Source organism: Manis javanica, chromosome 4 (genome assembly GCF_040802235.1).
Source record: "Manis javanica isolate MJ-LG chromosome 4, MJ_LKY, whole genome shotgun sequence".
Classification (NCBI taxonomy): Eukaryota; Metazoa; Chordata; class Mammalia; order Pholidota; family Manidae; genus Manis; species Manis javanica.
In genome coordinates, this window is record NC_133159.1 from 133,299,328 (window position 1) to 133,323,928 (window position 24,601).

The following is a 24,601-nucleotide window of genomic DNA, read 5'->3' on the forward strand; positions in this document are numbered from 1 at the left end:
TATTTCTTGCCACTTCTTTTTTTTTTGAGAGGGCATCTCTCATATTTATTGATCAAATGGTTGTTAACAACAATAAAATTCCGTATAGGGGAGTCAATGCTCAATGCACAATCATTAATCCATCTCAAGCCTAATTCTCGTCAGTCTCCAATCTTCTGAAGCATAATGAACAAGTTCTTACATGGTGAACAAATTCTTACATAGTGAATAAGTTCTTACATGGTGAACAGTACAAGGGCAGTCATCACAGAAACTTTCGGTTTTGATCACGCATTATGAACCAGAAACAATCAGGTCAAATATGAATATTCGTTTGATTTTTATACTTGATTTATATGTGGATCCCACATTTCTCCCTTTATTATTATTGTTATTTTTATTTTTAATAAAATGCTGAAGTGGTACGTAGATGCAAGATAAAGGTAGAAAACATAGTTTAGTGTTGTAAGAGAGCAATTGTAGATGATCAGGTGTGTGCCTGTAGACTATGTGTTAATCCGAGCTAGACAAGGGCATTAAAACATCCACGGATGCAGAAGATTTCTCTCAAAACAGGGGGGGTGAGGTTCTAAGCTTCACCACTGTTGATCCCCAATTTCTCACCTGATGGCCCCCCTGCGACTGTGCCTGTCTTAGGTTGTTCCTCCCTTGAGGAATCTTACCCGTCTCTGGCTAACCAGTCATCTTCCGGGGCCATACAGGGAGATGTAAAGTTGGTAAGTGAGAGAGAAGCCATATTGTTTGAAAAGGTTAGCTTTTTACTTCTTTGCAGATTTATGCCCTGTGGTTTCTATGCCTAGCATTTGTCTTGAGGTATCTTTACCACTTGGAGGAATTATGATACTCGGTAAATTCGATATAATTCTTGCCACTTTTTAATTGCATCTTTTCCTTGGGTTTCTCTTTTCTTCTGGCTGAAGTAATTATTTCCAGGGAGAGTCTCTTCATTTTTTATGTGTCAAAACAGTTTTACTTTGTCTTTGTGGATAGTGTCTCTGGGTATAGAATTTTAGGTTAAAAGTGTTCTTGCTTGCTTGCTTGCCTACTTCCAACATCTTAAAGATACTGTCCTATTGTCCCATGACCAAGAAGTATGCTCTCAGCCTGGTTGTCATTACTTCACAGATAATCTGTCTTTATCCTTAGGCAGGTTTAAATTTTTCTGTATCTTTGATGTGCTAATGTTTTACTTACTTTTTTCCAGTCAGTAATTAAATCATCAGCATTTTGACCTATTTCTTGCCACTTTTTAATTGCATCTTTGTCTAGAAGTATTGTTTTTTAAAATTGTGCTCAACACCATAAGGTGTACTTTCTTCAATTCTGAAACATTCCCAGCCATTATCTCTTTGGCTATTTCCTCCCCACTGGCTCTCTATTCTTCCCTTTGGAATTCCTTTAACATAAATGCTGAGACCCCTCAGTCTGTTATCCACATATCTTATCTTCTTTCTCATATATTTTATCACTGTATCTGTGCTGTGTTCTGGGTGAATTCCTAAAGACTATCTTCCAATTAACAGATTTGCTCTTTGACTCTGAACAGATTATATTAGACTAGATTTTATCTCATGTATTGGAAATTTCAACTATTTTTTCATTTCTAATAATTTCAATCATTTTCTTTTTCATACCCATGTGTACCCATTCTTGATTCATTTCATTTATTTAATAAATCATAATTTATTTCCCTTTTATAGATGTTATTCATTCTTTATCTTTTTAGGATCTTAAATATAGTTAAATCATTTCAAAACTATAACATTACTGGCATTTCATCAGCAATAAATCTAGCTCTTATTTGTTGATGTTTTTGGCTGGGTTTCTTAATGTCAACTTTCCCCAGGGCTTTTGGAATTTTTCTCTATCTTCAGTGCAAAGCACCCTGGTTTAGCTCCCATCAGGGCTGTTGGTTCACACAGCTGTGGGGGCACCATTCCTGCTATGCAGCCTATTGGCCTATATAATCAGCTGTGATAGTCACCTGACTCCTCACCACAGCCTCTTGACTCCTCTGCCTGCTTCTGGCCTTGCCTTCCCTCCAAGCCATTCTCCTTACCTTAGCCAGTGATCACTCTGCAATGCAAATCGGATGATACTCCCTTTCCAGGAGCTCTCCTATTGCCAACAGGATAAAATCCAAGTTCCTAGACACAGCCCATACGTGATTTAGCCTTTACTTACCTCTCCAGCACACACTCTAACTTGCACATGCTCGGACATATACACATCCAGACACTCATTCCATATTCAAGTTCTTTTGGACTTCTCTCAGCTCCCTGTACCATCAATACTTGGATCATCCTCACTAGACTAGAATAATCCATGTCCATAAGAAGGAGATGAGTAAGAATGAGAGTATCTGACATGCACTGAATGCTCTCTATATCCAGGTAATAAAATAAGAACTTATTCCTCACATCATTCCTACCCCTAGAGAAAGTTTGGTACATACGAAGCCTTGGTTAAACAGTGAATAAGTGAATTTCCTGTTAACCATTTTTGCATTCCTAAAGTAACTCTTTCTTGAGTACAGTGAATTATTCTGTTAATAGACTGGATTTGAATTGCTGGGATTGGTACTTTGTTTAGAATCTTTACTTCTTGATTCATAAGGAATACTGGCACCAGTTCTTTTTTTTCTTTCTTTCTTTTTGAATTTTATTGGTCTGCTATTTTTCATGACTCTTTAAAGCACCGTTAAATTAATTGAGCAGCTTTCCATATTTTTCTTTTCTCTGGAACTTAAATAGCATGAAACCTGTTCCTAAGAAGTTTAAAATAACCACCTGCAAACCGAGATGTAGACTTTTAGAGAGTTCTTTGAGAACTTCTCCAGTTCATTCCACAGTTATTGATCTGGTCAGGTTTTTTAACTCGTGTTAAATTTGGTAATGCATACTTTCCTAGAAAGCCATCTGTTTCAGATAAACTTTCCAATATGATAGCATGGGTTGAATATAGTATCTATTATCATCTATTAGCAACTGTTTAATCTTCTTCACATCTGTAGTTCTATCTTTTTTAATAACAAATATTATGTATTTTTATTTTCTCTTTTTATCTGTATTTGATCAGCTAGATAGTTACCTACTTTGCTGTCTTGTTCCCCCAAAAGAATTGTATCTTTTTCTAGGTTATAAATGAATATGTAGCCTAGATTTATTTATCAAGTCTCATGTTCTTTTTATTTCTAATTTATTTGCTTTGACTTTAATCTTTGTTTATTCCTTTCTCTTATTTTCTTCAGGTGATAATATTGATAATAATAGCAGCTATCATTGTTGAATAGCTACAACACATCAGGCTCTGTCACATGACAAGCATTCAGTAATTTTAAGGTGGGTTTTACCATCACCATTTCACAGATGAAGAAACTGAGGCAACAGACAGGTTACTAACAACAACAGTAACAACCTGCAAATATTATTCTTTCTTATTTAATAAGAAACCATTTAAGAAAACTAATTTTCTCCTAAGTACAGCTTTGGACACAACCCATAACTTTTTATATGCAATATTATTAATGTTATTATTTTATAAATATTCAAAAACTTTAGGTTTGATTTCCTCTTTGGCCCAATAGTATTTATATGAAAGTGTTGAGATTGTTTTTTCTAAGTGCCTAAGTGGGTTTTTTAAACATCACTTTGTTATTAATTTAGTTTTACTGTCAAATTGTAAGCAAATATATCCAGCAAAGTATCTGCTTTTTTACATTTATTTAGATTTATTTTATGGTATCAAAGGCTGGTTCCTAAATCTACTTGCTATCAAGAATTATCTGCAAGATTTTTTAAAATAGAAATTTGGACTAACAATTCAATTTTTTAAAAAGGGAGCAAAGTTTTTGAACAGACAGTTCATAGAAAATAATTACATGTGGTCCTTAAATATATGAAAAAATACCCAACATCATTCAATAAAATGATTGTAAAGTTAAACTATACTAAAATGCCATTTTTACCTAACAGAATGGCAAAGATCCAAATATTTGAATAAACATTCTGTTGTAGAGGCTTTGGAAAAATGAACACTCTGATAGATTACTGATGAAAGTTCAAATTAATACAGCTCCTACAGAACACAACTTGGCAATATCTATTGACATACAAATGCTTCTATGTTTTGACCTATCTCACTTCTGAGAAATTATTTTAATCTATACAAATTGACATCTACACAAGGTTTTTCATTGTAGCATTATTTGTGATACCAAAAGACTAATAATGGCATTAGGGCATCTGTTAAACAAGTTATTTCACATAAATGGAATGGAATATATGCAGCAGTAAAAGGAATTAAGCTCTTTATATATTAATATGAACAGAACTCTAGACACATTAAGAGAAGCAAGTTATAAAACAGTATGTTCTCTAAAATGCTGTAGAAATCAGGAAATATAAATATGTTTAATTATTTATGTCTTTTTATATCTTACATATTTATATTCAAATATGTAAATGTATGTTTAAATTTTTATTGTTTTTTAAATGGTTGGCATCTGAAAGTCTGGGTGTTTTTTTGTTTTTTCACTTTGCTTTGTTTTAAAGTTTTAAGATGATTCTGTTGTAGCAGATCCACAGAAAAACACTGATCTATCTTATAATCAATATGTGTAAATATTCCACAGGCACTTGAAAAGAAGCAGAAACCTCTGTTAGAGGGTCAAAGTTTGAGAGCTACATATAGATACAGATATAGACAAAAATAGAAAATTGACATAAAATATATTGAGATTATCAATATCCTCTCATTTTCTATCCTCTTTGTCAAGTGATGTTAAAATCCACTATATTTGTATTCTATAAATCCCTCCATATTTTAATCACATATATGTGTATACTATAATATATACTATTAAGAATAAAAGGGTTTACAAGATATCTTCACTGCAGATTTTATCTTTTATGAATAGACAATTAGCCTTCTTTATCAAACTGATTGCTTTTCTACCTTGAATTCTACTTTTCCATATTAATATAGCAACTGTGATTTCTTTTTGCATTTTATTGTTATAACTTTTTCTCAACACTTTTCTTTTTAAATATACTGAGTTACCATCTTTAATAAAATATAGATCCACTGGTTGATTGATTTGTGAGGGTTTTTTGGAGGGATGACTCAAACTGAGATTCTTTGCTATTTAAAAGTGGAATTTAACTCATATTTACTGTATATCATGTATATCTTTATCTTACATGCTTATACTTAAACATATATTATAATTATACATTATACATACATATAATAGAAGTACTCAGACTTACATCTAATATACTTACTTATTTATGATTCCTTTATTTTCTGTTTTTTCTATATTGTATGTTCTCTCCATCTTCCTTTACTATTTGGAACATTTCATTCTACCAGGAATTTTATATCCACAGAACATTACATTTTCATGAGAATAAGTCCAGCTATTGGGTTCCTTTCATTGATCTTTTTCTGATACTGAGTCATTTTGATCTTTAAACTGAAGTCTTTATTCAGCTTAAGAACATCAATTATCCAGATGTTTAATTCCTGCTTACTATTCTCCAAATTCATTATAATTTTGCTCATCATTTTAGAGATGTTGTATTTTCCTTTGAATTACATGAGAGCTTCTTCATCTTGTCTTCAATATTACTAATTGGGTTTTCCATGAAGTAGATTTTGCTCTTCACTGCTTCTAATACCATTTTTTAAAAAACTGGGGGGCCATTTTTCCTTGTCTTACAGTAGTTCCTTAACTAGCAACTTTTTCATCTCATTCTGTGGTCTTATTTTATCTTCTTTCTTTCATACAGTTAATTATTTTTTGAAGTTTGCTGAAAATACAAATTTAATAGCTATCTAAACTTTATTTGTAAATCATTTTCAAAATTCGGTTATTTCTGTATCTTCTAAATGCCAGGTTATACTTTTTTAAGATAAAGACTCTCTTCTTTCACCAAACTGTCAGGTTTTTCTTCTTCTTTGTTATATCCAGATTTGGAAAAGAAGAAATGTACTCAACTTTGCTATTTGTTTCCAAATTGTGGATAGATTCCTCTTGGCTATTCTCATAGCACACACAGCAGCTGTAAGAATATTCTTCTCAGAGTTTAGGCTGGAGAGCTGGCTGTTATAAGACATTAATTAAATAATCCAGAAGCCTACAGGGGAATGAGGAAGAAGCTGGGACAGGAGTCACTCCCAGCAGGAGAATTTCACCTCTGCATGATTTCTTCTTTGTGTCTGGTAAAGCTGCTAAAGCCAGGGGGTCAATTATTTAATGTCTGGTTTTCAATTTGGCCTGGCCATCCCTCCAAGTACATGATGTAGATGTCCAAATTCCTAGCTGACACATGGCTTCTCTCCACCATCCCACTCACTGACTTTCCATCTGGGAGAGCCACATTTGAGCTTGATGCTGGGTACCCTAAGGCACTGATTTCAAATGCTGCTGAACCCAAAACAACAAAATGGTTCCATGCAGAAAGATTCCTGATTGTTCCAGGGCTAACCCTCACTTCTAAAGAGCACAGAATCTCCCATTTCATACATTTTTTTCTAAGGAAGGGGAACTGCAATTCAACTCTCAACATCACCTACATTATAGTCCTACCTGCCCCACAGATTACCACACACACAAAAAAATCATCAAAGTGTGTATTCCCAGCATCCTTCTCTAGTTTTCAGTCCTGATGGCAGCATTACAGATAGGATATAGTATTAGAAAAAGTGTGTTAGAGCCTTGTATTCAGTCATCATCTAACTCAGAAATCCTACCCAATCTGGGTCTGAGTTTTATTAAGAAAGCAAGTAATTTTCTTTAGAGATTCACTTAGCTTAAAATCCTATTTGGAACTGTGGATCCAGGTATTACTTCCTCAAAAAATTGGCTCTAGTGGTTTAATTGACTCTTCCTTGCCTTGCAAACATGATTCCTGGCCAGTGAACCTCAGTAAAGAAAATTGCTTCCTTTCTTAATAAAAAGCAAATGAAGATTGGATGGGTGCTGACAACTTCCTGGTGCCCTCCCCTCAAACCCCCAGCAAGCTTCTCCCATAGCTTCTATGTGTCCCTGTTCCCTCCCATATTCATTTCAAAATTGGGACAGAAAAAAAAATGTTATTGCTTCTTTCCAAATACCTTCAAGGACTTCCAATTAGACTGAACAAATATGAAGTGGGAGCCTTGGCAGGTTCACAGCACTCTAAGCACCAGCACTTGGCCTTCACACTCGGCCTTCCTGGCTTTTTTACCAGCCCATCAGGAACAGAGATAAATAAGATCCAGACTCTCTGTGTTCCCACAGCATCCTGTGCATATCGCTAAAATAGTGCCTGTGACACATTTTAAAATCCTCTGTTTGTCTCTCCCTCTAGACCATCAGTCTTTAGAGAACAGGAACCACGACTCGGTCATCATTGCATGCCCAGCACCTATCACGCACACCTCCTGATACAAAGGAGGTTTTACACAGCATGTTAGTTGAAAACAGAAACCAGTTCCACTTCCTGCCCTTGAAGAGGTCATCATCCAGAGAGAGGTGCCCTGGCTTAGCTGTCAATCAATGCTCCTGTTATGACAATCACTCCATCCGGGGGAACCCAGCGCACAGATGCTTTGGGATCTGTGTTCCCTGACTCCGTGCACACCGAAGGCAGTGTTCTGGCAAACCCACTCACAGGACGATCTGGAATTATCTCAGCAGAATGAGCCATCTCTACTCTTTCTTCCCGTCGTCTTTCTCAGAGCTACGGTCCCCGAGAAGCAGGTTAGGTTATGATCTAGGTGACCTTGAGACCAGATACCACTCTGACTCCAGCAACCAGGCAGGTGGCATAAACACCTGGGCTCCCTGCCTGGCAACCTGGACAGTGGCCCCAGGATTCTAGCTGGTCTGTTCCCCCCAGCATGCCCAGACCAGACTGGTCGGACTGGTATTTCTGGATCCTGGCCACTAGAGGCGTGGCCTCTGACAGTGCAGGAGCCCCACCTGAGAATGATCCGAAGATACTCAATGCCCTCTGCCTCCTCACACTTGATGGACAGAAGCAAGTTCCCCAAACTGCTGCCAGTACAGTAGAAATTTAGATGATCCTAGGCACAGAAATTAGGTGTTAGTGGGGAGGAGGGGAAATCCAGACATGGCCCCCCAAACCTCTCCCTTCACCAGGAAAGAGAGCCCCCATGCTACTGCTGTGGCCGCCACTGATGGCAAAGGGGGGAAAGAGAGGAGGGGAGGCGGAGAATGGCAGCAATGGGTTCCACCTGCCCAGTCCTCAGGACACTAGGCGCTTGATGCCTATCATTTCCTTTGATCCTGACTGCTTTATGGGAGCGAGAATCACACTTCACAGACCTGTAAATCGGTGTTCAGGCACCTTAACTAACTGTCCAGAGACACACAACTAGTAAGTGCCATATCCAGGACTCATACCCACATCTGTCCTGACTGAAGCTCAAATTCTTCACCAGACACTGAATCCTCACTTCCTTGCTCCCCAGTTTAGATTCCACGTGGGAATAAAGCTGGGAGGAACCCTGGCACCCTTGCCCAAGGGGAGCCGGGAAGTGCTCTGGTGGGGGGGTGGCCCCCAGGCTCAGGGAGCCCACCCCAGACCTGCCCTATCAGGGTGGGGAGCTGGAATAGGTTTTTTAACAAGTTCAGGGGTGGGGGGCGTTCTGCTGCAGCTCCTCCCTTTGAGACCCTGTAAAGTTGCCTTAAGCTGGAGATTTCCATTGTCTGCTTTTGGGACTTCCAGAACCTGGCAAGGCTGAAGGGCACAATATATTTAAAGAAATAAGATTTTGTCACTTCTCAGTGGCTCACAGCACATCGTCCGCTACAAGGACCTGGGGGACCTGCTTAAGTGAGTACAGGAGAGATTTGCACTATTCAGAAGGAAGTGGAGACTTCTGAGGTGTGAGAACATATTTTCTCCTTCCTCCCTCTTTCTTGCCAGAGACGCTACCCGTCCCATCGCCTCCTCAAACAGTTGCTGGGATGAGCCTTCCTGACTTCTGCACTCTCCCTGTCCCCTGCCCAGCAGAGCCAGTCAGCCCTCTCCACTGAGGACAGAGGCAGACAGCAGGGAAGTGGGCAGTGGAGAGCATTCCCGGTGTGTCCCCCACCATCAGCTACTGCCACGCAGGGCCCCTGGGCCTCACCTTCCCCAGAAAGTGCCTGCGGTAGGCCCTGGCTTCTCCCTTGCACTCAAGCCTGTAACCAAACGTGCTGGGGCTGAGGCTGTCCTCTTCCTCCTCCTCACAGATGCTGCTGCCCAGAGAGGTCGGGGTGCCCACGTTCTCCGGGTCCTCGATCCAATAGCCACCGAACTGGGGCAGGACGACCAGTGGGTATGGGCCCCCCTTCTCCACCACCTGGAGGCAGAGAGTGGGTCTCACACTGCAGCCTGCCCTGAGTCTGCAGGGGGAGGGGTGTGATGCCAGTGGTGGTATCTCCACCACCACCTCTGAACATCTCCAAGGGAGGGACCCCCATATTTGAGGCCAAAGGCAGTAACATGAACCCCTTCTCTAAGCCCCATGACATCTCCAGCTTCACCAACCCTGTGGCACCAGTTGTCAGCCTTGGATGGGCACCCCCAATTTAAACATGGAGAAATTGAGGTCACAAAGGGAGAGATGGGAGAGTCAGGCCCTCAAGCCCCAGACCTCAGTTTTAGTCCCATGCAGGGCAGGGCAGGTACCATTACCATCATCACCAGAAGCTCCCCCAGCCCTGCCCAAGAGACAGGACCAGAGCAGGCCCCACAGCGGCCAGGGGCCCCTACCTCGTCAATGCTGGGGTATGGGATATAGTCATCCTGCAAGACAAACCAGACAATGCCCCATCAGTGCCCCTAAAATGTGCAACTGTTTCCATTCCCTTCCCAGATCTGTGAAGGGGTGGGCTGGGGGCCTGGCAGGCTGTACCAGAGCTCTGGGAGCACTGGCAGGAAGACCACCAGACAGGAGGGCAGCAGACAGGCAGCTCTGGAACCTGGCTTCTCTAATTCTTCCCCAAAATAACATAACCTGCATGAAGACCTGGCTGGCTGAAGACAGTACACAAAGGTGCTGACGTCACAGCCCTCCTACGCTACCTTCTAACTGAGGATGCCGCAGCAGGAAGACAATGACCCCACCCAGTTCCCCACCACACAAGGGGGCTGACCTCCAGGTGAGGAGCTGAACCCCTGGGCCTTAGAAATGGAAACTGAAGCTGAGAACTAATGACCACTGGAGCCCAGAGCTCAGAGCCCGACACCCTAAAACACTGTATGTGGCTCATTTACAGGAGGGGGTGCAGAGGACCCGGGCTGAGCCACCAGCCCTAGGCCTGGCCTGAGGCTCCCACCCTCGCCTGCTCTCAAGTTGCCCTAAAGGCAGAAAACCAGGGGTGTCCTTTGATACCCACTGTACATAAGCCAACAGGGGAACAGCCACTTAAGGGGCTCGCAGTGAAATCCAAGTCAGAGGGCGTCAGACAGCAGACCCCAGCATGCCAGCCGCTCCCCTGCTGTCCTCTCAGCAGGGCCCCCTGGCCAGGCTACCTGGCTCCCCCCTCCTCTGCACAGCCCACCTTGTTCTTCTGGGGTCCTGGCTTTTGTTCTTCAAGCTTGATCCCCTGTGGAAACAAGGAGGATCTATGGAAAAACAAAGTCACCAAAAAGGGGCCAAACAGAAATCTCTTGGGAACACCTGCCTTGCTGGGGTTGGTAATCAGAGCGGCAGCTGAGGGGTGCTGGACCCTGACACGTCACACACCTTGTCACGCTCAGTCCTCCTAGCAGCCCCAGGCAAGGCAGGAGGCAGGGGTGTGAAGAGCATGGACTAGAGCCAGATCACTGAGCTTCAAATCCCAGCACTGCCACTTACGACCTTATAACCTTGGCAAGTCACAAAACCTCTCGGTGGCTCAGTGTTCCCATCTGTCAAATGGAAACAATAATGGCACCTACTACTGTGGTGAAGGTTAAATGTTGATAATATGTTAAGCTCTTGGAAGAGTAACCGGTATACAGTAAAAGCAATGGGTTTTCCTCATCACCAGGCAGGCAGCATTGTCCTGGGCTAAAATATCTCTGCAAGACTCTGGGAAGCAGTAGGCAGGCAAGGGGTGAGAACCCGTGTGTGGGGGTGTCACGGCCGGCACCCTGGCCCTCACGCCACACCAGCTCCATCCTGCCCCAGTGGAAGGGTCTTCATTCTGCCGCTGTCTTACTACAGGTGAGGTGACCCTCCACGAAGTTGTGCCTCTTGCAGCCTCCATACCTGCATCTGGGAAATAAGGATTCTAGTGCCCACCTGCCACCTCACAGATGTATTACTTCAGGGATCAGAAACCATGACAGGGCTGCATTAAAGGGGTTCACCTATAGGTTTGTGGAAAACTATTCTCTGGAGAACACACTGCCTCATCCAGTGGTCCTATAGTCAAGTTCCGACTTAACCAGGTGTTTTCTGAGAGGGGAGCACATGGTGTTCTCAAGACTGTTTGAATAAACCAGATGAAGGTATGACATGGTGGGACAACCAGGAGAAATGGGTCCCCTCTGGAGAGAAGAGCCCAGAAGCGGCCGCTGCCTGTTCATGACATGGCACTGCGGGTCCCTGACCTTCCCTGGCACCCTGTCTCCTCCTTTGAAGCCCTCAGTATCTTTTCACCAATGAGGAATGTCACACCGCCTAATGTCACACAGCTAGTGAATAGCAGGGCTGGATTTGAAGCTGGGCTATCTGTGCACCCCATGCATGTTCCCACCTCACGGCCCTTGCAGCCCAGGGCTCCTGCTCACGGGGTGGATTTGGACTTCAGCTTCTCTGGACTTCTCAGCCTGAGTCACCCCGCAGCATTGTTCAGAAGGGTGTGGGAGGGCCCCTCCCTCCCACCAGACAGGTGCTCCTCTCCCCACAGAGGGAGAAAACCGCCTGGGTGGCCCTGCAGACCCTGTCCAGGTAGGCAAACTGGGCGGACAGGAGTCGGGGTGATTTCAGAAGCTTGTTTTGTTTGCCCTGCATTAGTCATCCCTGCCTGGGAACAGCCCCTGGGCAGGAGAGCGAACCTCTTCTCCTGCCCTCCCCCACGACAGAGCCACCAGCCAACACCGGGCCCTCTCCCCTGCCCTCTGTGTGCCATCCTTCACAACAGGTATTATCATTATCTCCCCTTTCCCCTGCCATGAAGAAACTGAGGATCAGAGAGGTCGAGTGATTTGACCAAGCACACTTAGTTTCACTTCTCCACAAATCAGAGTGCCCCGAGCACTTGATTGCTCTGAAACTCAGTCTCCGCATGAGGACAGATGGTGCCCGCACTCAAGGACAGAATCCAGCCACACCACGCCACTGGTTTCATCCACAGGTTCCCCATATGTGAGTGTCGTGCATACAGAGGAGCTGAAAATGTGGGCCCTCGGAGGCTGGGCCCAGTGGGCATGTGGTAGGCACCCACACACTGGCAAGTCTGATTTCAGCCCCCAGCAATCTCAATTGAGATGTAATCAGCAAGCCGCCCTTAGGTGTCAGCTGCTATGAAGATACAGAGGGGCCAGAAAAACCAGACCCCTGCCCAGGGTCTCTATCTAGTTGAGAAGTCAAGCCCAGCAGCCTAAATAAACAACAGAATGATACGGGCCAGTCAAAAGGGGCTGAGTTATGTGTTCAAACACAGTAGCCCTTTGCAGGGTAGGCAGGGGACCCCAGCTAAGAGCGAAGGATGGGTGGGGTGTGGAAACAACCAGAGAGAAGGCAGGGTGAGGACTGGGTGAGCTTCAAGTCCCCTGCCAGCTTCCTAGAGTGCCAGGAATCCATACGCTTGAGGTAAAAATCTCAGCTTTGTTCCAAGCAATGCCATCCCTGTTCATGCACCTGGATTGTGAGTTCCCTAAACGCACATAAAATTAGTTTTTAGTCCATACACTGCTGGACAGAGATGAGGATCTTAATAACTTGCTTGTGATAATGACACAAGCACCAAAAATATTTTTCCCTCAAACTGCCCCTCCCCTCCCCATCCTTAGGGAGACCGGGCTTTCCCATGAAGACCTCAGCACATCCACCTGCACCTCAGGCAGCAGTGGGCACCCCATCTGCCTCTCCTTCTAAAGCTTCCAGAACACTGCCACAGAATCTTCCTTCCTTGAGCCAATAGCACTCACTTAGGGTAAAAAAGCATCATAATATAATGGCCAAGTCTTCTGGCTCAGAAGCTGCTTACTAGCCATGAGTCCTTGAGTGCTTTATGTAACACCTCTGTGCCTCAGTTTCCTCACTTTTCACATATTCTGTGAAACAGGCTAATTATAATAACAACAATATATCTACTTCCTGCAGGCCTTGTCAAGAAGAAATAGGTAACACCTGCCCATCTCCGAGCCAGGAGAAGTGCTGAAAATATATGTGCTATTATCAACATCTTCATCCCACTCTTTCCACCTGTATCAATTAAGCCTTCTGGACCCCTCTCTACATTCTCTAGGGCAGCGTATCTCACCTGTGAGCCCTGACCCCCTGGGGACAAGTAATTATAAAGGCCCCCAAATCAACACTGAACACTGATTTTTATGCAGGGCGGACCTACCAAGTATTTACATATATTACCTCATTTCATCCCAACAACCATGGAAGTGGGTATTTTTATTTCTGTTTATTTATGGAAGCTGTGCAACTGTGAATTATAATAAGAAATACATATTTTGGTCTTCATCTGTTCCTGGCACAGAACTCCTAAAACCCTTGGAATTTCCGAAGTGGTAAGAGAAATGGGAGCATCTTTTGTTATAGTATTTGGTCTTCTATCTTCAGTACCTGAAACAGTCCATAGACATAAAGGTGAAAGGAGTGGCAGTCATAAATGTATGTTAATGATTTATAGTAATGAGGTGACTTTTGGGCCACCCTGGGCTGGTTACCAGGGAACCAACCACATTAGAAGGGTGAAACTTTCAGTGTCCTCCCCCCAACAAAACTCCACAGAGGTTGAATCAACTATTGGTGGCCAATGGTTTATCAGTCCTGCCTGCATAAAAATCCAAAGGACTGGGTTTGGAGAGCTTCCAGGTCGGGGCACATGTGTAGATGCTGGGAGGGTGGTGTGTTCAGAGGGCACGGAAGCTCTGTGCCCTTTCCCCCATACACTGCCCTCTGCGTCTTTCCCATCTGGCTGTTCCTGAGTTGTATCCTTCTATAATAAACTGGTAATCTAGTCAGTAAACTGCTTTCCTGAGTTCTGTGAGGTGCTCTAGCAAATAAATTGAACCTGGTGGTGCAAACCTCCAATTTAAGCTGGTTGGTCAGAAGCCCAGGTGACAACTGACTGTCAATTGGCATGTGAAGGCAGGCAGTCTCGGGGGCAGAGCCCTTATTCTCCAGGGAGATAGTGTCAGAATTGAGCTGAATCATAGGATAGCTGGTTCGTGTCACAGAACTGTCTTGTGGGGAAACAAACAACCACACATTTGGCGTCGTGTCAGAGTGAGGTGAGAACAAGGCTGTGAGTAGACAAAAGCCAGGAGCTTTGAAAAGCAAGGAACTTGGACTATACGTGTTAGATGCAGGATTTGAACTCAGGTCTGTCTTTCACCAGCCGCTCTGCCTCCCAGACACAGGATGACTCCCCTAAGAAGGGGCTTTCCTTTCAAACCATTTCAGGAAAAACAGACCCTTCCAAACCTTCCCCACACCTGGTCTGCTCACCCGGCTGGAGGTCCTGTTTTTTATCTTCTCCCTGTTCCTCAGGCAGGAGTCTGTCTTCCCAGAATCCTCTGTGCCACTCGACCTGTTACTGGCCCGAGGCTGCCCAGGCCAGTGAGGTCTGAGTCCTCTCTCTGCCCCCTTCTAAGGCTCCCGAATTCTGCCCATGGGTTCTACCTGGTGGTTCACCCCCCAAGACCATCTCGGCACCCCCCACCCGGGGCTCAGCTTCCCCACTTTGGGGATGCTCACCTGCATTTTCTCCAGCATCTCGAAGAACTCCGCCGACTGAAAGACACAAAGAGGACAGGGAGAGAAAGAGGGATCAGCCAGAGGTCTACTCACCAACTGTCTGGAAGCCCAGCCCAGGGCTTCCACAGGGACAACATTCATCTGGATCAAGCAAGAAGATAATTTGATTTTGCCTTTGCAGGGCTGGAGGGCCAGAACACCCCATACAACAAAAGAAAAAAATAAAACACTTCCAGGCTGGCAAACGGCCCTGGGAAAAGCAGCCACCTGGTCTCTATGGCTGTGGAGCCTGTGGGGCCCTTGGGAAAAAGCCAGTTCCCCAAAATGCCTCTTGGCCCCAGAATTTGACTTGCAGTAGCATTCCCATTTGGGATGTTTTCAACCCAACAGGGGAGCCAAGAAGTCCAACATAAGTACTTTTCCAACATCCCCCTTCTGTCTCCTCATACAAAATCTCACTTAGAAATTAAATATGTAAGACAGTAAAAGCAGAGCTGCTCTGGCCAGGGCAGCCCCTGTCCCCTGTCTTCAAGACACCTCTTTGCCACCCTACAGCACATGCGCAAAGCCTGAAAGCCATTGAACTACAGCCCCCAAGGACCTGGAGAGATTATTTCTAAAATCTCAAATTTCATAAATCTAAACCTTTAACCTACTTTGGCTCCACCTTTGTAAATTCTAGGTAAAGGCAAAAAGAAGAAAAAGAGGTCAAATTGAGGTGAGTCTGAAAGCGCTACCCTAATAAAACACAGAGGTTCCTCAGAAGTTTCCCCCATTTCCCATTCCACAAAAACAGCTACACGTTCTTGATGTAAGATCACTGCCCACATCTGGGCACTGGCAAGCCATGAGTTAATGAGTACCTGGAACAAACAGGCCTCAGAGGAACAAGAGAGAAAGAAGGCAATGATAAGGGAGAAAGGTATGTCCTGGTCTCTTCCTCAGGCAGAGGAAAAGCACCCAGTCTCCCTTCCTCGCAGGCATCAACGGGCCAGAGCTGCCTGGAGCCCTTGCTGCTCTCAGAACTCCCAGGACAATGGCCCTGGGAAGGATCCCTGTGGAGTCAGCTGGGGAGACCCTGCCCTGCTGCAGGCTCCAGGTGACCTCTCCCAGGTTGACATTGGCCTGTCAGAGGCAGAGTCTCTGACCTGCCAGCAGTTTAGGTTCCAGGGTCTGGAAATCCCACATGTGAATGTGCAGGATTGAGAACAAACAGTGCACCCCCTTCAAGCAAACACCACACAGTTTCCAAACCTATCCTTCCTACTTGCTTGGTGCATTCTTACCAACTCCAAACTCCAGGAGACCAAGATTACTAGACATAAAGAACATACAAATCAATAAAGCTAGAAAGATGAGCAGAAAGAGGACAAAGGGGAAGAAACCATCAACATTTTCAAAATCTGGACCTCTGACCCAGCAATTCCTCTTCTAGGAATCTATACTATAAACACACTTACAATGAATATAAAGCTAGAGATAATAAAATGTTCATTGCAGTACTTTGTAACAGTAAAAAAATGGAAACAGTCCTATGCATAGGAAATTGGTTTGAGTAAGCTACATTCATAGAATAAAACACAAATACTATGAACTATGCGTCAATAAATTACATAACTTAATTTCCAGCAATACACAAACTACCAAAACTGACTCAGAAAGAAACAGAAAATCTAAAAAGACCTATAATAAATAAAGAGATTGAATTAAGAATCAAAAAACTATCCACAAAGAAAAGGCCAGGTCCAAATAACTTCAGTTGTGAATTCTACCACTTAAAGAAAAATTAATATTAATTCCTCCCAAACTCTTCCAAAAAGAGGGGAGGGAACACTCCCCAATTTACTCAATGAAGTGAGTATTACCCAGACACCAAAACCAAAGACATGACAAGAGAAGAAAACTAAAGACCAATACAGCTTGTGAATATAGATAGAAAAATTCTCAAGATGCTAGCAAACTGAATCCAGCAACATATAAAGAAGAATTATACATCATAACTAGGTGGGATTTATCCCAGTAATGCAAGGTTGGTTTACTATTCAAATATCAATTAATGTAAAAACCCGTAAACAAATAAACTTAAAATCAAAAAACCACGCTGTCATCTCAAAGACATAGATAAAGCATGAAGCATTTGAATGCAAAAAAAAAACCCTTCTTGTTCAGAAAAAAAAACAAAACACTCAACAAACTAGGAATAGAAGGGAAGTTCCTCAAAATGATAAACAATATCTACAAAAACCCACAACTAATATCATACTTATTAATGAAAGACCAAATACTTTGCCCATAAGATAAGGAACAAGACAAGGCTATCCACTCATAACTTCTATTTAACATTGCTCTGGACATCCTAACCAGAGCAATTAGGCAAGAAAACTATATAAAAGGCATCCAAATTGGAAAGGAAGAACTGAAACTATCTCTATTCACAGATGACATGACTGTGTATATAGAAAATCCTAAGGAATTCTCTAAAAAGCAATCAGAACTAATATAATCAATGACTTGAGCAAGCCTGAAGATATAAGACCAATATCCAAAAATCAATTGTATTCATATATACTATCAGCAAACAATCCAAAAATAAAATTAAGAAAACAACTTCAATTACATTAACACCAAAGAGAATAAAATACTTAGGTGTAAGTTTAACAAAAGAAGTGCAAATTTCATAATCTGAAAACTAGAAAACACTAAATGAAAGAAATTAAAGAATTCTAAATAAATGGAAATGAATCCCATGATCATGACTGAAAGAGTCTATATAATTAAGATAACTAACTCTCCAAATCAGTCTTCCAACTCAATGCAATCTCTATCAAAATTCTAACTGGATCTTTTACAGAAATTGAAAAGCTAATCCTAAAGTTAATATGGAAACCCAAGGGCCAAAACACTTTTGAAAAAGAACAAATTTGAAAGATTCACACTTTCTAGTTTCAAAACTTAATACAAAGCAATCAAGATAAAATGCAAATACTATGTTTTTGTATTTTACAAAACAAAACCCTGATAAAAGGTATTTGTGTGGTACTGACAAGGACAGACATTTAGATCAATAAAACAGAATTTAAAGTCCAGAAATAAAACCATGTATCTATGGCAACTGAATTTCAACAAGGGTGCCAAGACTATTCAATGGGGTCTTTTCAACAAATTGTACTGAAAAACTGGATAGCTATGTGCAAAAGGATGAGTATCGACCTTTAGCTCACACCATACACAAAAATTAACTGAAGCTACATCAACAACCTAAACATAAGAGCTATTTAGAAATAGAGTCTTAGATACGACATTCAAAGCATAAGCAACAAAAGAAAAAATAAATTAGACTTCACCAAATTTGCACTTCAATGGACACTATCAAGAAAGTGAAGACACCCCCACAGAATAGAAGGAAATATCTGCAAATCATAATCTGATAAGGGACTTGTATCTAGACTATATAAAGTATTCTTATAACTCAATAATAAAAAGATAAATACTCAATTTTAAAATGAACACAGGAAATCTGAAGAGACATTTCTCCAAAGAAAATATATAAATGGACAATAAGCACATACAAAGATGCTCAATAGCATCAGCCACCGGGAAATGTAAATCAAAACCACAATAAGAGAACACTTTACACCGACTGCTATGGCTATAGCCAAAAAGACAAAAAAAATAACAAGTGTTAGAATGTGGAGAAAATAGAACACTCACATACACTGCTAGTGGGAATGGGAAATGGTACAGCCACTGTGGAAAATAGTTGGGCAGGTCCTTAAAAAGTAAAACATAGAGTTACCATTTGACCCAGTGATTCCATTCCTACGTATATACCCCAAGAGAAATGAAAACACACATGTCCACACAAAAACTAGTACACCAATGTTCATAGCAGTGATATTCGTAATGCCCAAAACATCCATCAACTCATGCAGAAACTAATTATGGCCTATCTGTACAACAGAACAGTATTCAGCCATAAAAAAGGAATGGAGTACTGATTCAAGCTACACCACAGAAGAACCTCGAGAACATTATGCTAAGTGAAAGAAGACAGATACAAAAGGCCACATGTTATTTGATTCCATCTATGTTAACTGTCCAGAATAGGCAAATCTAGAGAGACAGAAAGTAGATATGTGGTTGCTTAGGGCTAAGGGAAATGGGAGATTTGGAGTGTGACAGCTGAAGGGTACAGGGTTTATTTTTGATGTGATGAAAACGTTCTGAAATTGATTGTGGTGATGATTACACAATGGTTACACAACTCTGTGGCAGATACTAAAAACCACTAAATTGTACACTTTAAATCGTGACTTTACAGTACATGAATTATTTCTCAATAAAGCTGTTCCCAAAAAAAACTAACTATAACTCTATATTGCTTACATCAGACAATCTCCAAGATAATATAGTGTGGGGGCAAGGGAGCAAATCAGAAAACAACACATAGAATACGATTCCATTTTCATAAAAACAAAACCTAAATGTACTTATATGAATATATACAAATGCAAAAGAAAGTAATATGGATGAATATATGTCAGTGTCACAAAGCAATTACAGTTGACCCTCAAACAATGCAGGGATTAGGATATGTGGCTGAAAATCGATGTTTAACTCTGGTCTCCTCAAAACCTTAATTACTCTCAGCCTGTCATTGACTGGAAGCCTTACCAACAACATAAACTGTTGGTTAACAAATATTTTGTATGCTGTATGTTACACGCTGTATTATTACAATAAAGCAAATGAGTGCAAAGAAAAGATGTTTTCAAACTGTCACAATTCTCCAAAAATGTTTCCAACATAGTTATGGAAAAAGAATCTGTGTATAAGTGGCCCCATGCAGTTCAAACCCATGTTGTTCAAGGGTCAACTGCGTATCAAGAAGGGGGAATGAGGGCAGTGAAGGGGTTTTGCTTTATACACAGCTAGCTTCACAGGCATGTAAACCTACCTTACTTGCATAATTAAATTTCAAGTCAGTTAAGTTTTGTAAGGGAAACAGAAAAATGTGCAAAAGACACAAACACAAATTTGGTGTAAGAGAAAGACAAAATGATCAAGAAATACACAGAACATGCCCAACCTCCCTAGTTATTAAAGAAATTAAGATAACAGCAAGGTAACACTTTTCATCTATCAGACTGGCCAAGATTAAAAAGAAAACCCAGTATTGGCAAGGATATGGAGTTAAGGATACAGCAACTATAGATAAGTGTGTACCTGGTACACCCTTTCTGAAGAACAATTTGGGGCTACGTGTCCAAAGCCTTAAAGATGTTCACATTTTGGTCCAGTAAATGCACGCTAGGGCATCTACACTAAGGCAGTGTCTGGGAAACTACACAAAGATACATATACGAGAATATTTGTTACAACACTGTTTATAGGCAAAAAAGTGCAACCTGCCAAAGTATTCACCCATGAGGGAGCCAGTAAATAAGGCGTGGGAGTATGTCCACACATGAAAATACCATGAGAGATCTGTGTTAATTATGCTAGCATGAAAATTCACCATGCATTGCTAAGTGAGAAAAACAGGATTTAGAACAAGATGATCCCATTTTTTTTTCAATCAAATATAGAAAACCTGTTTTTGTGTGTATATACATATATGCATATGTATATATCTCATATTATATATGGGCCTGCATGGGAATACATGTGTCACCCAACCAGGAAAAAAAAATCTTGAAGGATACATGCCAAACTGAGCTATAGGTTAAGGATAATTTTTTTTTCCTTTTCACTTTTCAATTTTTTTTAGATTTTCTACAACAATTACAAATTATTTTGCAGTAATTTGTTACCCATAAATAGAGTTTTTAAGACTTCAACCTATAAACGGAGGCTCTGGCATTCCTTTCTTTGCTTCCTCCAACCCTTCCCCCACTACTAACAGGGTGTGTCCAGGGACACAAGCCACAGCCTTCAGCGCCCACAGAAAGCCTGTGGATTTAGGCCAATTTATTTCCAGGTCTAAACTTGGTTCCAGGTACCACAGACTGAGAGGCTCTCCTGCATTGTCCCCTATATCCAGCTTACCCTCTGCTGCCCCTGCAAATTGGCAATCCAAAAATACTCAGGTATGTTCTTACACAATGCCTTTGTATTGGTTAATCAGTGAACTCCAACTGATTAAGCACCTGCAAGGCACGGACTGGACAATGAAGTACTACATACAAAGACCCAATGTCCATGGTACTTGATCTTAATTATGAGACAAAACTATCCAGGGTCATGTTACAGATGACGAGTGGCATGGTCCTTCAGAGGAGGCACAAAACACTTCCAAGTGGAAGATCAACTGTATTAGTTCTCAATGGCTGTGTAACAGATTACTCCAAAACTTAGTGACTCAAAAGAATTTCTGTGCTGAGGAATTCACAAGTGGCTGAGTCATGCAGCTCCAGATCAGGGTTTCTCAGGATATCGCCAGGGGCTGCATCATCTGAAGGCTTGACTGGGGCTGGGGGATCTGCTTCCAAGATGGTGCACTCACAGGTCTATTGGCAGGAGGCCTCTGTTCCCCATCATATGGACCTCTCCAAAGGCTGCTTCAGTGTCCTTAAAACATGGCAGCTGACTCCCCTCAGAGCAAGTGACCCAAGACAGGAAGCACAGAGAAAGCTATAGTACCTTTTAGGACCTAGTCTTGGAAATCATATACCATCATTTCCCCTTTATCCTATTCACTAGAAGCAAGTGTCTGTGAGCAGCCCACACTCAAGAAGAAGGGAATTAGGTTCCACCTCTTGAGGAGAGAAGTTTCAAAGAATCTGTGAATATATTTTAAGACCACCACATGAAGGAAGGCTTCTTGCAAGAGGTGGAATCCCAGCCAGACCTGAAAGGATAAACAGAAACCACTTGACAGAGAGGGATGCCGAAGGCATCAGAGGCAGTGGTAACTGTGCGGACAAGGGGAGACAGGTGTTAAGAGATGTGTACTCAGTGAGCAGTGAGTGGAACAACCTGGCAGACTGGGGGATCCGAGTCAACATCCTGGAGATCAGACTGGAAAGAAGGGCTGGGATCTAGGCCCAAATGCAGGAATTCTGACTTAATCTGGCAGACCATGGAGAGTGACTGAGGTTTGGGTAGAGTAGAAAGATACAGGAGGCAGCAGAGCCCAGTGGTCAAAGCCAGGTCTGGGGAGTGGCCAGCAGAATCAACCCCTGCCTTTCAGGGCCCATGTGAGAGTGCCCTGAGAACTCGGACACGGGGCACCCACCACGGCCTGGTCCACGGTGAGCCCTCAGCTGATAGCAACAGCCAGACGGAACTATTAGAAGCTTGCTCTGGGAACAAGCCTTGTCCCATGGGGAGATGGTCTAGTAGCTTTAGGGTAGTGAGCTTTTTCGGATGTAGAACACTCGTTAGCTTTTCTGGACTTTATTGGTCTTCCGGGAGGCGGTGCATTTACTTTTAAGAATGGGTCTGTGTTTCCTGAATAAAAATGCTCCATGGCTGGCACAGGCAGTGAGAAGGCGGCGCTGCAATCCAGCCTCAGCACTGAGTACTGCCCCGGTGCACAATTCCTTCACGGACAGTGTCCAGGAGCAGAAAGCAGCCACTGGCAATTTGGCCTCAGCTGGGCTGGCCTCACTTCTCAGTGACTTGTTCAACTTTCCAGTGGGACAGTCCAAGTCTTGGCAAAGAGCAGGCCTCCATTTCCACCCAGAAGCAGGGTGACTCAGGGTAGCCTGGAACAGCAGCTCCAGCCACTCAGGCCTGCCCTCGCCCACACCCCCAGGATTGCTCCACACGGCCAAGGGCACACAGCAGGCAGGCACCTGGAAAGTGCTCACTGGCTCTCTGGCATTGTCCCAAAGCCCTTTAGGACAGAATGAAGTCCTGCCCGGGGCATCCTTAGGACGGGGATCTTCCTATATCAGGAAGCCATGCACTTTTCACAGAGAAATGTAACTGGGCCTCCTCATCAATAGCGTCCACTCAGCTATCTCATTTATTATTAGCAACAGCCATTGCCACCCAAATCAGAGCGGTGGCCAGTGTGTCCCCTTGGGCTCTAGTAGCCAGTCAAGTAGGCCATGAAATAGTCGTTTAGAGCCAGCGCTCAGCTAAGGAAATCACAGGCTGGGCCCCAGGGATCAGTTCAGGTTCAGTCCCTGTCTCCCCACCTCCCAATATAGAAATCGCCTGGCCTTCCTTGAGAAGGACAAAGCCAGCCCCGCAGTGGGTGGGCAGAATGCTGGGGGAGGCCCAAGGCAGCAGGAGCTGCAATGAGCTGAGGCGGCAAGGCCGGTCTTGAGAAACCTTCCTCGTGCCCGTGCCTGTTCACTCCATGGCAGCCCCCAGCCCACAGGAAGGAGCCCGGTGTGAGGACAGGAGGGCCACCACCACCCATCTCACCGCCCTGGGACCTGGCCTGCTCCCTGGTCCACAGCAGTTATACACATGGATGTGGCCTTTCCCTGAAGACAGGGAGCCACCTGTTCTTTCCTCCTTGTTGCATCCCAGCTCAGGAGGCCCCCACCAGGACACGCCTCCTCCTCTCTGACCCTAGTTGGATAAGTGACACCACTGTACACCTGTGACATCCACCTGCTGCCCACTAAGTGCCTGCTAGGTGACCTGCCCTGGCTCTGGGCTCCTCTCCCTTCCTCTTGGAGGAGGGGTGTGTTTAGTGAGCAGCCTTCCTACAGCCCCTGCACAGGAGGCAGCACACACCCACAGTTCACAGCACAGGATGACTGTCTCAGCACCGGCGCCTTGGAGCTGGGCTCTGGTCAGGTGCCATAAGCAGGTCTGCAGAGCCTGGCACAGCGCCCAGCACAGAACATGCTCATGCACAGTGGTGACTGCCTCCTTATGCTACCACCTGAATTCAACCAGGGAGCAAAGGTGTGTCAACAGCCACAAGACACATTAAAACCAGACAAGGGTGGAGTACAAGGCATTACCCACCACACATAGGTCCCAGGAAAAGAGAATGGAGACATGGGCTGGGAAGTGCTGAGGGACTAGGAAAAACAAGGGTCAAACCAAGTTTCTCGTCCCCTCACAAAAGAAAAGGCTTTCTGGAGGGTTTTGTAAAGAGATTTTTAGAATGTTGGTGGAACAGGGAACCCAGAGCACACACCCCATTGGGAGCCAGATTGATGCGTCCCACAGCTCCCTACACACTGCACATGCCACACTGCCCTGGCTCTGCTTCTGGCTAAGAAGTCCCCATTTGCAGAAAGGGCAGGATGAGGGCCAGCTGGCTGCCAGCTGGGCCGCCGAGGCCTGTGGAAAACTGGGGCTATTCCCTGCAAAAAGGCAAAGGATGGTTCACCAGAACAGAGGGTCCTTGAGGGCAGGACTTTGTTTATTTTGTTCTCTGCTGTATCCCTGGGCCTAGAACTGTCTGGCACATAGTAGATGCTCAAGAAATGTGTGCTGAATGGATGACTGATTATTCTGCAAAGATGAGAATGAGGCAGGAAGTGGAGCCTGAGTCCTAGGCCTGGGAGTCAGGGCTCCACAGGCCACTGTCCCTTCTAGTACAGCTGTCTGTTCTCTGGCCACAGGCTATGCCTCCCACCTGGACAGCCAACCCTATCCCCACGGGTGCCTCCAATGATAAGCTACATCCAGAATGCAAGTCCTGTTCCAACCACGCCTCCCCTCTCCTCTCCCCCATCTCACCTCCATGTTCCTCTTTCCC

At 43.5% G+C, this 24,601-nt stretch overlaps 1 protein-coding gene across 11 annotated transcripts in view; it reads right to left on the minus strand.

Moving 5' to 3' along the window:
• Positions 1 to 24,601, minus strand: part of RAP1GAP2 (RAP1 GTPase activating protein 2) — a 211,556-nt gene that overhangs the window by 44,746 nt on the left and 142,209 nt on the right. For all 11 annotated transcript variants that reach the window (XM_073235018.1, XM_037022789.2, XM_037022788.2 and 8 more), the window contains 5 exons: positions 14,926 to 14,961; positions 10,562 to 10,606; positions 9,771 to 9,803; positions 9,145 to 9,357; positions 7,970 to 8,073 (listed from right to left, as the gene is read on the minus strand). In XM_073235018.1, coding sequence (XP_073091119.1) covers positions 7,970 to 8,073; positions 9,145 to 9,357; positions 9,771 to 9,803; positions 10,562 to 10,606; positions 14,926 to 14,961 — 431 coding nt within the window. The remainder of the gene's footprint in view (positions 1 to 7,969; positions 8,074 to 9,144; positions 9,358 to 9,770; positions 9,804 to 10,561; positions 10,607 to 14,925; positions 14,962 to 24,601) is intronic.